Raw genomic sequence first — 14,832 nt, 5'->3', positions numbered from 1 at the left:
TAAGCACAGAAGCTACAGGGCAAGGGGCAGAAGTTTGCACAAAAGCACATTATGGGGCAGGGCACAGAGGAAATGTTCAGATGAGAAGCTGAAAACAGTCCTTAGCAGAGGGTTCCATCAAGAATAACAGACGGCCTGCCATGACTCTCTGAGACTGTGGTAAGTTGCATAGAGTGTATCCTCTCTGGCAATGGACTGAGCAGTTCAGTGTGTGGACAGACAGTGGTGTTCCACTGGTAAGAAGAGGAATAGTCCAGTGTAACATCCAGCTGCCAAGAACAGCACCTTCATTTCTCTCCTTTTGAATTCTAGTGACTCTTCCTACTTCCTTGTGCGCAGACCTCAAGTGAAGTGGCATCACAGCAAGCTCCTGCTGTGTCAGCACTTCCACTACATGCAAAATTAATGAAAGGAGTTTTTTCATGTGCTATGCACTAGTGGCTGGAGAGTGTGGGAAGGCAGATGTAGTTATTTAGCTGTTTTTCTGCTTCATAGTCTGCCTTTAATAGTGCTGCTTGATAGCACTGTTTTTTCCAAAGAGTAATTAGTGCAACATCCCTACTAAGTAGTCTGTGGAAGACAAAAAAGGGTTGCATTTTAAAATATTGATACCACATGTAGGGCTGTTTGGGCAAGTGTTTTTTTATTTATTGTGCAGAGCTGGGCGAATTATTTTTTTTTATATTTGCAGCACTAGTTTAGTTAAACTAAAGAAAAATCTTTTGCAAACACTGTTATTTCATGCTAATTTTAATTATTTTCTAGATAGCATGAATATATTATTACTATTACCAAGTTAGGCAGACTGCTTTCTCTACAGTGACAGTTTGACAAGAGGAACTTTTCCAGAAGTTGAAGAAGAAATAGTCAGATGTAACATTCAGCTGTCAAAGTAACAACTTAGTGTAGCTAAATCAGTTTTATATTGAAATGAGAATGTTTATATGGTCTGCTGCAATAAATTACTACCTGTATTTGGTTTATTTAGTTAGTTTTTTTTAGCTAAGCTAGGCACATGTAAACCCTTCATTTCCATAAGCCATATTTCACTGGTCTGCAATTCACAAGAATTACTCTACTGATTTTGGAACCCTATGAACAAGTTAGTTTTAATTTGTTCCACTAAAGACATGAATCCCAGATCCATTATTTGCTTCTGGGCTGATCTGTGAGGAAAAACGTGTTGCTATTACAAAAATGACACAGGGAATAATTAGACAGACTGACAAAACAAGTAGATTTGTTGTTAGAAACTGGTCATAAAGAAGAACTTCTATACAAATGGTATTTTTGAGGCAAGAGCCCATTACAAGCGACATGGCAATATGTAATGAAGCAGTAAGCAATGCTAGGAAACCACGCAGATGACCTCCAACGGCATAGTAAATTTGCTGTAAATGACAAATTTACTGTCATTTCATCGAGCTTCTTTCAGTTGGAGTGCGGTGACACCTCTGACTCTACAGAAGGTTCTGTAGCCTTAAACTGCGTCATTGCCCCCTAATGGTAACAATGCAAACCTCCGATTAAAAAAATCAACTGTTTTTGAGTGGACATGCCTTTTGTCTTTCACTCTAATATATTTGTATATAAAACTTGATAAATGCTTGAAAATTTAAAGCTAGCCACAAGGTATTTATAAAAAAAGTCGTTTAATGAGCAGGCAAATCTTCTTATCACTTTCTCAGGTACTATATGTGAAGTCTTAGTTGCTCGCCTGAAATATAGGAGAATAGTCTCTTTGTAGATCTGCATCTCAGTGGAAATTAAATTTTTGTCTATAATAAGCATTTCACTTCTTAAAATATTAAAACATTAAAAATATCTGATAGCAAAATGAAAGTTTTATCACACATGTATTGCTCTTGGTAAACAGAGTTGTCCAGTCAAGTATGATGAGCTACTTTAGTAGCACTGGTCTTTCTTTTCCACATTGTATTTTTTCTGTAATTGTGTTTTTTTCAGGCCCTTTAATAGTGACTTGGCAGACTACTGGATGCCTGTGGATTTGTACATCGGAGGAAAGGAGCATGCGGTTATGCACTTATTCTATGCAAGGTTTTTCAGCCATTTTTGCCATGATCTAAAGATGACAAAACACAAGTAAGCCTTATATATTTCTGTAAAAGTCTTCCATATTTCATTTGACTAGCGAGAGTATTAGTGAACATTGTTATGATGGTAGGACATTACATTGAATAAGTCTGAATTTTTCTACTTTGTCAGTACTTGGTTTCTCATAGTCAGTTGCACTTTCTGTATGTGTACATACATAACATTTTTATTGCAAGAGTATTAACTGGCTCAGAGCAAGTGATAAAATGCTAGTGTAGATTTTCAGCCTGCAAAAGCATACATAAACTAGTAACTTCAGGGATTCTGACTAGTGCTATTATTTCAAATTAGGTAACTTCCTGCCAGTAATACCATTCATTTCAGTGGAACCATGTATATGTAGAAAACTAAGCGCTTCTGTAATTCACTGTAGTATTGGAGCTGAACAGTGTAAAATGTGTCTTGATAAGCAAAAGCAATATGTTTTTCTGCTGTCAATTTGTTTTAGAGGTATAGTTTGATGCAGGATGATGAGTCATCTGTTGTTCTGTTCTTTGGCCTCTCAGATAGGTTCTTAGCTTAACATCTCCATTTCCACTGAAATTCTGCCCTTTTGTACCATAAAATGTCATCCCAGTAATGCCTCAGCTTGGAGGATACTAGTGTCAGAACAATGAAATGCTGCCCCATGCTCTCTCCTGTTCTCCCAAACAAAGAGAGGATTGAATAAATTAAGTCAATATGAGTGACCCTATGAGAAGAACTGCTCGGTAATTTCTCAGCTGGCAACTCATATAAGCTCATTCTTTACTAGTATCCCCTCTAAAAACTTGATGTAAAAGAGGAGCCTACATATATATGGCACTGAACTCACTCAAACGCAGTAGTTTTGCTCCAAAACTAGAATTTAAGCAGCTTTGAGCCGGAAAAAGATGGACTAGTTAGTGGAGCCAAGCAGAATATTTCCCCAAGTCATTTCATAATAACTTGATGAAAGTAGACAATGTGTTTTCATAACTCGTTCTTGCCTGCAAACAGTTTGCTGTAAATACTGTATTTGAAATTTTGGATGTAGACTATTTGTGTTCCCTCTGTTGCCTCCAGCTTGTGCAGCTGCAGCAGGAAGGCTAGTTCTTCTCTCACAGAGTGGACCCTTTCTCTCAGAAGCACTATTCCTTTAAGCAGAGAATTTCAGAGCTTTCCCTTGCAAGAAAATTTAGGCTTATTAATTCTACAAAAGACTTTACAATCCTAATCCATCAGCCATCTAGTGGAGCTGTAACACACAGCAGCAAAATGTTCTCTTGCTAGTCAAATTCTTCCAACTCTCTAAATGACATTAGCTGTGGCTGAAGTATTGTCAATATAAAGTGAGATTACAGTGCAGGGGAGATGTTCTTGCAAAGTAACTGGTCCACTTTGGTGTGCAACAAAACAGGGAGGCTTTCAGCTTGACTGAAAAGGGACCCTCCACATGACCTTGGAACCAAAAGCAGCACAAGGAAAGTGGAAGCAAGAATGAGCTACCACTGGAGAAACATGGAAGCATTGACTAGGCAGACAAAGTTGAATTAGGAAAGGCCATAGCTCGTCTAGAATTTAAACTGGTGAAGAATGCGAAGACAGTAAGAAAGACTTCTACAGATACATTGAAGAGAACATCAAAGAAAATGTTGGCCTGAGGCAAAATCAGACAAAGAGCCTAAGCAGCAAAGGACAGCCTTTGCCTTGACATTTCCTGTCAAGATCTGTGCTTAGTAGGAGAGTTTGAAGGAGAGAGATACTACTCACTGTAAAGTAGGATCAAGTTAGGGATCACTTAAGTAAACCAGACACATACAAGTTCAAGGCACGTTTATGACAAGGTGACTGGGAGTAGCCACCATGGATTTACCAAGAGAAAATTATGCCTAACCTTATCTGCTTTCCTTCTATGGTGAGATGATTCCATCTGTGGATGAGGAGAGAGCTGTGCATATCTTTTACAACTTTAACAAGGCTTTTAACAAATTCTCCCATGGCATACTTGTAGTCTGACTGGGGAGGTACAGGCTGAGTGGGTGGACTGCAGTATGGATGAAAAAGCTGTTTGGACCATCAGATTCAAAGGGTCAATGTTCAAAGTTAGCTGTTTGCAAGTGGTATTCCTCAGGAGGCACCACTGAGACCAATATTATTTTACATCTTCAGCAACAACCTTGGCAGTGCAATAAAGTGCTCACCCTCAACAAGTTCATTATCACTGCACACTGAGAAAAGCCATGCCATGCAGATGACTTTGATGAGGGGAAAAGCAGGTTTGAAATCTGAAGACAAGGTTCTGGATTGGACATGGAGCAGATTACCCACAGAACTAGGGCTGTGCCGTCTGTGTGGGGAGGATTGCAACAGAGAAGGGCTTTAGGGATCCTGATGAACAGCAAGTTACATGTGAGTCAGTAGTCAGGGTGACAGTCTGCTCCACTGCATTAGCAAAACCATGTTCAGGTTTGGTTATCTCTGCTCATCATTCAGGAAGGCACATCTAGGATACTGTGTCTAGTTTTGATGTGCCCCCCCTCTCCCTCTTCCCAGTGTGAGACACTGTCAAACTGGATGTAGGGGATTGAGCATTAAGATATTCAGGGGGTGCAGCGTATGTCAGAGAAAGAGAGTCTAAGGGAGTTGAGTGTGTTCCCCATGGAGAAGAGAAGGCTAAGGAGGGAATGTAATTCAGTCTACTGCTACCTAAAGGAGGTTTATAGCTAAGACAGAATCAGACTCTGTACAGAGATGTACAGAGAAGGGACAGGAGTAACAGTCACAGATTGCAGCAAGGTTCAGCTAGACAGAAGGAAAATAGTTTTGACTATGAAGGTGATGAGACTGGAATGATTTGACCAGAAACATTGTGGCATTTCCATCATCAGATATTTTTAAAACTCAGCCAGATGGGACCCTGAACAACCTGAAGATAGGTGTGATGTGAGAAAAGAGTTGCACCAAATGACTTCCAATCTAAGGACTCTGTGATTCTGCAGCTGTATTAATTTGGAATGTGTTTTGTTCACCCTCAGCTGTGACAGAGCAGTAGCACAAAAGCTGTGTGTGTACTGGTCTAAATATGGTAGATTGCAGAAGAAAACTCTTAACTTCCAATAAAAAAAAATCTAGTGACAATAGCAGAAAAAAATCAAAATTGCTCTCTGTAGAAGCAGTTTGGAAGACTATGAAGAATTCCTTTAATGCCATATAGAATCTGAAGAACTGTGGCACATGTGAAGATATGTATGTTATAGCACTGCCCTGCGGGTTGGTTGTATGAACTGCTTTGACATGTGCTCAGACTGCAAGATGATTGTAAGAAATTCATCCTCATGCACAAAATTGTTTGCATGCTTTAGCTCTGTGCATGTTACTGCATTAGGTGCTTTGAAGCCATGAAGTCAAATTAGGATTTTGTTTTGATATGGAAATTATAACTCCTTTATAAATATTTCCATGTGTTTCAAATGTTTTAGCATTGGTCAGAAGCCACTTTTGCTCAGTCTTCTGTTTGAACTGCTCAAGGGCTAGCCTCAGAGATTGGAAAAATGTGATTAGAAACAACAGGCTTATTGTTAGGAAGCTCAAAGTCTCAGTTTCGAAACCCACAGTTCTGGGGAAGACATTAAAACGTTAAAAAACACTGCCCTCTAGTGCATTTTCAATCTTTCTCTAGTAGCTTAGGTGTTGTTCACTGATTAAATTAAGAAAATTCTGCTATATCTCAGTTAATGAGAGCTGCCACTGTTTAAAGTGTTATCTAGCATCCTTACAAATTTTTATGATTCTCCTATTTCTCTGTAGTAATTTTTCATTTTGATAGGTTTTCTTGGTGGAAATTTTCATTGTTAGGTCCTATCCTCTGACTTTCAAATCCATTGAAATATTTCCTGCTAGTCTTTAATTCTGTATTAATGGTTATTAATATAATAGTGTGGTTGCAAACAGATATTGAAAATCCATAGTGTAGATTTTCAAAGTAATCTCTTCAAATATGGTGCAATGATTATTATTGTAGAAATATTTCAGGCAGTGTGTATAATAACATAGGCATTTACAGACATCACACATGCTTTCATAAGAAATTAAAGTGTTTGTAAGCATTTAAAATTGTACAGGTGTCAATATAGCTTAAGTATCCCCTGAAGATGAGGCACAATCTTTTATTTTATTTTTTAAAGCACTGGACTGAAGATGGTGGAAACTGTTCCTCATTTCCTCAGTAATGACAAGGCAGAATAAATGGCACCCTCTGGGTATTCGTACATGTGATCTCAGATTAAGCCCAAATTGATGTCAATTTGATTTAGCAATCTGGTCTGTAAAGTGCATTGGTTCTATAATTAATTCACAAGCCAGTGAGCCCTCCCAGCTGTGACCACCACGGGGAGAGGGCCCAGGTAAGCAGCTGGGGCCAGCAAACTCCTCATCTGTTCCAGCTTAATCCACCATGGTGAGTGTGTGCTGACATACTTGGTTACACCTGCTCAACTGTATTACTGCAAGTACGAGTTACACAGAATCTGGTCCTTCTCTAGACTTCAGTAATCAGTTCTGTCTGATGCGTAAGTTGGAAATGGAATCTAGCACATTCTCCCTGAAGGATTCCAAGTAAGTTTATTGTTGCCATTAAGTCAGGAGATTTGACCGTGATAGAGAGCAAATCTGCTGAGTAAGAAGGCACTCTTTTCATATAATGCATTATGGAATAAAAGAAGATATGCGTGTGACAGAAATAGCTTATTCTGTGAAGGAAGGATGTTAGAGCTGCTCTGCATTCATTTGGGACCTTATCACTAGTGCTGATTTTAAGTAAAAGCACTCAGCTGTTGACTGTGTAGAATCTTGAATATTCAATATTGTATCATCCTTTTTCTGCATAAAATGGTCAGCTTCCACATTCTCCAATCACTTTCACAAGGTTGCTGGGTTGTTCCAGCTAGATCTAACAGCAGGTTTCACAACCCTGTGAACTCAGCTGATAGTAACTGACCAAGGTCTTGTCTTTACTCCAGGGCACAGCATCAGGCTCTCTCGGCCTTTCTAAAGGTGCATGGTGCAAATACATGCAGGGAGCCCTTGCTAGGGCTATCCCTTCTTCTGAATCCACTATTTATAACTGTGGCAGGTTCCACAGAGTCCTTCCAGCCAGGTCATTTGTAGTTGTATTGAAAGTTCTGCTCACCTTGCACAGAGCAAAGCAAAGAGCATTGAGGATACGGCACTGAGCAGGAATTCCTGATCTGTCAGTCATGCTTGCCGTACTATCCATTGCAGGGTCCTGTAGAGATGAGTCTGTCACAGAGATGAACTTGTACATGAACAGTACAGAAAGGGAAAAGATGGATTACACACTTCATGACAAGCACAGCTGATCCTTCTTAGAGGTGTCAGACAGACTTCACAGGTGGGACATACAACATGATCAAAAGCTGCACACGACCAAGGTCTCAGTGCTCATACTTCAGCATGAGCACAAACCAACTTCACGGACTGGTGAAGGCTTATGCCATTCCAGCATACTTACAATCTGAAATGTGATTAAGCATTCAAAGAAACTCCAGACACCTCTTCGTTTACTGTGCCAGTAACGTCAGTGTGTCTGAAGATGGCTTAATTTCCATTGTTCACAGTGGTTTAGATCAGGAGGTATTTATGATGCCATGACTGGGTGCTGCAGTATTTAGATCAGAATTTCATCACACCTGCTGTGCTGTGGCCCCTTGGCAGTTCCCTTCCGCAACCAAGCAGCGCATTGCTGTCTTCAGAGGGGAAGGTTTGAGGTGTGCGGTTTTATCCATGTAAATCCAAGTGTAGCTCCGCATGTGAACATGAGATGGAGCCACCACAACACTGGCAAAATCACTGTGCATTTCGGGAGACATTCAGTGAAGGACTTGTTTCTGAGCCCTGTGTTTATGAGACGGGCTCTGGCTTTCTCATTTTGGGCATGTCTCCATTCTCCTGTGGTCTCCCACTAGGAACACGTGGGGTGGGGGAGTTCCCCATACTTGGTAATGTATTTTGTATTGCATTTTTGTACTCTCTCTCAGCATAAACAAAAATAAGAAATGCTCATTCCTGCTTTCAGCTTTTAATAACTTGGCATATGATCTGAACTAACTCTTTGTCATTAAAGTGTTCCTTGAAAAATCACTTCCAGTGGAAAGCCCTATCTGATTTGGATGGTCTGGCTACCTCATTAGCTTTATTTTAGATAGCAGGAAGTGTAGCTATTTTAATAACTGTTTGAGATCTTAAACAGATTGAAGTACTGAATGACAGAGAGGGAAATTATTTTTATTTTTCTTTGGTGTAATGTCTTTAGTTTGTAGAAAAAACTTATCCTGAACTGTTATCTCCTGGAGCAACTTCCCACCCTTGTTGTTCATAGAATTACAAAGTTTTTGCTCCAAATTTTCACCTTCTAATTCTGTGATAATTTTTTGAAACTTTAGATGATTTTTGTATCCTATTTTTAAAATGCTTTTTTTTTGTTTGTACTGTCTAAATTTGACTCCAGTTCTCATCTCCTAAGGTTCCTTTACTTTGTTTCTAAACAACAAGATTTTTCAGGCAAAATGGGAAATGTTGTCTAGAAAATATTTGTAAGAGATGTTTGAATTGCTGCTCTTACTTAACATTGTTGATAAAACCAGGTGGCATGGCAGAGACTCATACTTCTTTGTGACTGAATGATACATCAATATGTACCAGTACTTGCACAAGGAAGGTAACTCATGTTCAAACATGAATATTTTGAAGGTAAAATATGAAGCGTATCACTTTCTCCCAATTTAAGGTTTTGTTTTCAGATATATCCTTACATCAGAGTCATCAAAAGGGTTTAATAACTAATACTTGGAAGATATCTGCTTTAATATGGTGAAAACATTCATGATTGTTATATAATTTATTAATGCTTTAACTGTATTATTAAATAAACTACTGTGTTTTAAATCATGAGATAAATTGTCATATAATTTGTATATCCTAATAATGTAAAATAATAAATTAACTCCTTAAAAGTGAGTAGTGTTTTGGATTATGACTTTTTTGTACATGTGAAGTAAAATGTGGAAGTCTGCTTTTACTATTTTTTCTTTAGGGGGATTCATTCTAACTTTTTAAAAACTAGGAAATAGTGATACATCCTTTTTACATAAGTTGTTTTGTACATATTTGAGGCTTTGTTAGGTGCAAGTGTGGAGAATTCAGATTGCTTAAAGTTGAGCACACATGTGAGCATTAGGAGGTGCAAGTCAGTAGTACCCAGTGCTGATTAACGTGTCCTCCAGAATGATGGTCACTGATGTCTCTGTGCTGGAGGATCCCATGAGAAGGCTCCCACACTGTGTGTGCCTTCTGGGACTGGCTCCATACCTCCTCCCTGACCCCTGCTGTTCTTGAGGCTGCTGTTACAACTGCCTTACTTTCCTGGATTATTAAGAGGGGACCAAAAGCTCTAGAGATTAATTTTGTTGTCTCTTTTTCTGTGAAAACAGGGGCAGACTTCTGACTTAATGCATTAGAAATGCAAGGTCATTAAAGGAGGTGGCTGCTATAACATATCTGTCAACCAGAGCAGCGTTTACTTAGAGTTTATTTCTTGCTGAGTGCAATATTTCCCTTCAAGGCTCTTTCTAGCCCTATCATACATGCATTTGGTGACAGTTTACTCTTCCTGATGTAAATTTTGCTAGGAAAGTAAAGTTTCAACATTCAAGGTGCTAAAAAATCGATGCACTGACATACAAACTTTCCAGCATTGCATATACTTTTTCTAGTGTATTTTTTTTGTACAGCTAGGCCTTCGTGGCTAGTTCTGCGATGGGACAAGGCATGCAAGTGCTTATGTTAGAGAAACAATCTTATCTCTGTAGAAAGAAATGTGGAGCAACATTTTGATTTGTTCAAAATACTGTGCTCCTCAGAGAGAAGCAAGAACCAAATATTTGTAAGACAGTGAGGCCAGGTACTTGAATGCTTTTATGCAAGTGATTTAGCTTGAAGTTAGGGAAATTGCACAGTTGGCCAAGAAATTTCTATGCATTATCCATATGCTAATTTGAAAAGTGACATTAGAATAACTTAGTACTAAATCAGGGTGCAAGAATGTGTGTGGAATGCAAATAAATACTTATACTTGCCAGCCAGCCACCATGAATAAATGCACAAAGTACTCTTTCTAAGGTGGCAACTGCTTATGATAGTCAGCTTGAAATTCTTGTTTCATTAAATACTTGTGCCTGATTGGCTCGACACCTGAGGCTTATCATAAAGTATGCTCTTGACAGCTCTTTTTAAGAGTTTCTTTTTCCTTCCATCCCTAGGGAGCCTTTCCATAAGCTCTTGGTTCAAGGTCTTATCAAGAATCAGACATTCAGACTAACAACAACAGGCCAGTGTTTGAAGAGAGAGGAGGTTGATCTCACTGGTAAGAGAAACTACATGGGAAAATCGACATAGGTGCATCCAGGGACTTCTTCAGTGTACAGGTCTTAGTGCTGGGAAAATTTGAAAGAGAAAATGAATCCTTGTAATATTTAAATTTGTGAGCAACTTCTGTGAGTTTTGGATTCATATGCGCTGCTGAGTGCACAGAGATCCTACTAATCCAGCAGCTTTTAATTGCATCCAAACACAGAAACAGTGCTATGTTATTATTTTAGCTCCAGTATAGCCCAAAAGATCAAAGTCTCAGCAGCTTGCTGAATGGAGCTTGTAGTCCCAGTAAACAGACAGCCTACAAAAACATCATGGCAAAGCTAACACAGATGCAGTAGATATTAGGCATGTAAAGGGTGTAGGAAACAATGCTGTTTCTCAAGTGCTTTCTAGAGCCTTCGCTGCATAAGCTGGACCAGCAAGTCCTGGCTGTGGGACCTGTAGCAACAAAAGTGGTTTGGTCATATACACTTTCCTTAAGCACTCCTGTTGTGCAACCTTGCTTTTACTGTTCTTCTCCTGCATACAAACCCTGTAAGTCAGTTAAAAAACAAAAAACCAAACAACCCTCTTCCGTTTTTCCACTGCCTGCTATCCTGTTTCTTCCAGAAAAGACAGGGCTTTTCTGTAGTAGATGGTTTTGCTCAGTTGCACCTTCTTCAGTGTAAATGCCCCATTCTTTATTGGAATTCATGCAACAGAAGGCACATTCTTTTCAGGATAACTTACTGCAACTGAAACCTGTAAATCTGGTATTTGTAAAAGCTAAATGCAAGTCAGAATTGTACCAAATCAGTGCACCTATCTAGGAGGTTTTAAATGTCATGGTTATAACAATGCTTAAATCTCGGGGGTTCTCAAGGTAGCACACAGGATGAGTGCTAGATACAGCTTCCAATGCTACGAGACTTTTTGTCATAACGGGATGGAAGCATTGAGATATTACTCTTGTTAAAACATTACTGTAGGAAAAACATGGGAAGGAAGAGAGTGTTTAGAATGGGTGTCTTTCCTCTTTAAGCTGTTTTTGGGAAAAAAAAAACCACAAGAAATAGTTGTCTCTTCTTATGCTTAGGGAACAAAATTAATTGCTGTTACAAGTAAGAAAAATTTGGTTTAATATTTTTTTTATGTCTTAATATTTAGGAACTGAACCAGTTCACCTAAAAACTGGTGAGAAGCTCCAAGTTACTTGGGAAAAAATGAGCAAATCTAAGTACAATGGAATAGACCCTGAAAAATTAGTGAAAGAGTATGGCATTGACACCCTACGTCTTTACATTCTGTTTGCTGCTCCTCCAGAACAAGATATTTTGTGGGATGCTAAAAGTAAGTTGGATTGTTTCTGTTGTTTGGTTTGTTGTGGTTTGGTTTTTTTTTCCTAGCGTGTTATATTTTAAACACAAAATTAATACAATTCTTGATGCCCAGGTTTTGGAACAAATTAATCAAAAAAGTATAATAAACAAATTTTATTGCTTGTTTCTTTAAAAGAGAGGGGGTCACAAAGCTGTCACTGAGAGGCAGGCTTGCAAGATCATTTCAAGCAGCTTACCTCTTATAAGCTAAAAGCATTATATGAAAAGTATTTAAGTGGTATTTTCTTCTGCAATCTTGGACTTCATTCTCTTTTTTTTTAAATTAGCGATGACTGATCAACTGAAAAGCTTTTTCTAATCGTATCAGATTACAGATAAAACTTTACAATATTTTGTTATTTCTATTTATTTATACACATGCAATGACTTTTGTAAACTGGACTATGAAATAGTTCTCAGAAGAATCTCATTAGAACATAATCAGAGTTCCTAGTAACTAGTATTTGTAGACATGGCATTTTTATGGGATTATTTCTTGAGTAAGTTAAGAATTGCCCTCCTATGCACTTATTTACTGCTATCATGCAATTCATCATACTGACAGGTCTTAATTTCTTTTATCTACTGTGGTTCATGCATTTTAATGTAGTCTTATGCATTCATTTAAATCTAGCTTTCTTGTTGCATAAGGCTTTAATAAAACACTCCTGGTTTAACACCTGGTTTAAAAAGTTGTAGTTTTTTATTCTTTTATGTGTTAACTTCTTGCTACTTAGTTCAGCCTGCACTAAGCATTATTTCAGTTGGTGTCTGTCACCCTTTACATTCATGTATGTTCATTTATATATTATTGCTCTATTGTATGTACTGGAGGAGTGGGCTTTGACTTCTTAGTTGGCTTTCTGTCACTATCTAATCGCAACAGTAGAGAGCTAGGCATATGAAAAGGTCTCTTAAAAAGAATTAACCGCTTAGAATCAAGCTTCAACAGCTGCATCCCTGACAGTACACAGCTGAAGCAGCTAATTCAGTGATGCACAATCTTTTTGCTGAATTTTTGGATCTTGAAAATGGAGTAATTATGTTATTGAGAGAATAGCATGTAGAAAATCCTAGTTGCAAAGTGGTTGGTAGTTATGCATTTTTTAAGAAAGCTGAACACGTGCAGGTATAATGCTACCAAAAATGCCTTTAGTCATTCAAACCAACCTGTTTACCAGTTGGGAAATACAAAGACAGATTTCGGAGTCATGTCATGTTGAGAGTATTGGAAAATGTGAGCAAAAGGAGATTTTAGCAGCATCAAGATATTTCCAGGGGAGAAGAAAATCAAAAGTAGATGAAAAGCATGTCTTAAATGTTTAAGATTTGGTCTAAATTTCTCAATGATAACAAAATTGTGAATGTTTACATTGAAGAAATCAAGCAAGTTGTGTTGGGTTTGACCTTGGGCTGGTTGTCAGATGCCCACCAAGCTGCTCTATCACTTTGCATTTTTCAAATGGGAAGGAGGGAGGGAGAAAAGTACAAAAAAAGGCTCATGCGTTCAGATAAGGACAAGGAGATCACTCAGCAGTTGCCATCATGGGAAGAAAGACTCGACTGAGAAATTAGTTTAATTTATTACAAATTAAAATTAATGAGAAATAAACACCTTCCCCCTACCCTTCCCTTCTTCCTGGGTTCAGCTTCATTTGCTCTGTTGGGCATGGGGGAAGCTTCTAGCAGCTTATCAGAGAAGCCACTCCTGTAGCCCTTCACTACCAAAACCTTGCCACACAAACCCAATACAGAAAATTGTCTAATTCAGAGAATATTAAACACTGGTTCTCAGTTGTTGTGATCCCTCTCTTCACTGGATGTATTTTGATAGCCCTTTGATGATTGCCCTTTGGACTGAATTCCTTGTCCTTTCAGTGGTGAATGTCAAAGCATGGTCTCATGTCATTCTCTGCCTTGGTGTGGGCAAAGAAGTCTCTTAGACTTTGCAGGTCCAGATGTGGTCAAACTTACCCAGCAGCTTATTACACCATTACTACAGTCTGGATAATTCCAAGCCTATCATGTGTAGATGATCTATAGCCTTCTGGTATGACTAGGAGATGGGAAGATTGGGGACAGCATAATTATCCCAGTCCCACCTATGAGAATTCACGAAGATCATGCGGACACAGTCAATCACCTTTACTGTTCCCAGATGCACAGGAAGTCTTTCATCTAGTGCAATCATACAGATAATTCACATGTATTGCAGTCACTTCCATGTCTTTTACTTCTCCTGGTTTAGTAGTAGTCCAGGCAGTTCTCAAGTGCAGTTGCCAGAGCAGAACTGGAAGCTCTTGCTGGCTGGGATATCATAGGATATGTTGAAACTGTGACATGTTGATACTGTGCATGCGGTGTGATGTAGTGCTGCACAGTCCAGTAGAAACACGGAACATCTGGAAGAAAGGGCACACCTCAAGCATACCTTCACTAGTGTCTCTGCATCACACCACATGGAGGACATGGCTGTGTGCAGCAGTAGCTTGGGGCCTCTCTGTAGCACGATCCTGAGGTCACAGAAACACATTCTTAGAGCAGCCACAAAGTGGGACTGATGCCTTTAGGGTCATGGTGAACAGCTTTATAGTCTCCACATCCCAAACTAACCTGTGTCCAAAGATGGTACCAAGGATCCTACTCTACTCATTAGCAGAATAGGATCTCTGTAGCAACAAAAGCATATGTGATTTCTAAAATCAAATTTTAAAAGAAATTTCTCAATTTGAAAAGTACATGTGTGCATACATGTGTTTGTATATATATATATATTTGTATTCTTCCATGAGTTCAAAAAATGAGAGCATGTGCAACTCGTTTGTTGAGTCATTAAAACGCAAGATGAGCATTTTAACACTGACATAATGTTGGGTTATTTTACAGATTTTAGCAAATACTTCTGCTATATATGCTATGTTCTTGCTATATATATATTTTAAAGTCA

The 14,832-nt window shown here is 38.6% G+C and overlaps 1 protein-coding gene and 1 long non-coding RNA gene across 2 annotated transcripts in view; one reads left to right on the top strand and one right to left on the bottom strand.

Moving 5' to 3' along the window:
* LARS2 (leucyl-tRNA synthetase 2, mitochondrial) overlaps positions 1-14,832 on the top strand; it is an 86,166-nt gene that overhangs the window by 53,638 nt on the left and 17,696 nt on the right. The window contains exons 14-16 of the mRNA XM_064670240.1: positions 1,966-2,103; positions 10,413-10,516; positions 11,674-11,856. Coding sequence (XP_064526310.1) covers positions 1,966-2,103; positions 10,413-10,516; positions 11,674-11,856 — 425 coding nt within the window. The remainder of the gene's footprint in view (positions 1-1,965; positions 2,104-10,412; positions 10,517-11,673; positions 11,857-14,832) is intronic.
* On the bottom strand, positions 1,624-14,139 carry LOC135421639 (uncharacterized). Its single transcript, XR_010434136.1, has 3 exons — positions 14,029-14,139; positions 7,265-7,360; positions 1,624-1,717 (listed from the first exon to the last, which is right to left on the bottom strand). It is a non-coding gene; the product is annotated as an uncharacterized LOC135421639 (long non-coding RNA).

This window comes from Pseudopipra pipra, chromosome 1 (assembly GCF_036250125.1).
Source record: "Pseudopipra pipra isolate bDixPip1 chromosome 1, bDixPip1.hap1, whole genome shotgun sequence".
Lineage (NCBI taxonomy): Eukaryota > Metazoa > Chordata > Aves > Passeriformes > Pipridae > Pseudopipra > Pseudopipra pipra.
This window is presented reverse-complemented; position numbering and strand designations above follow the sequence as displayed.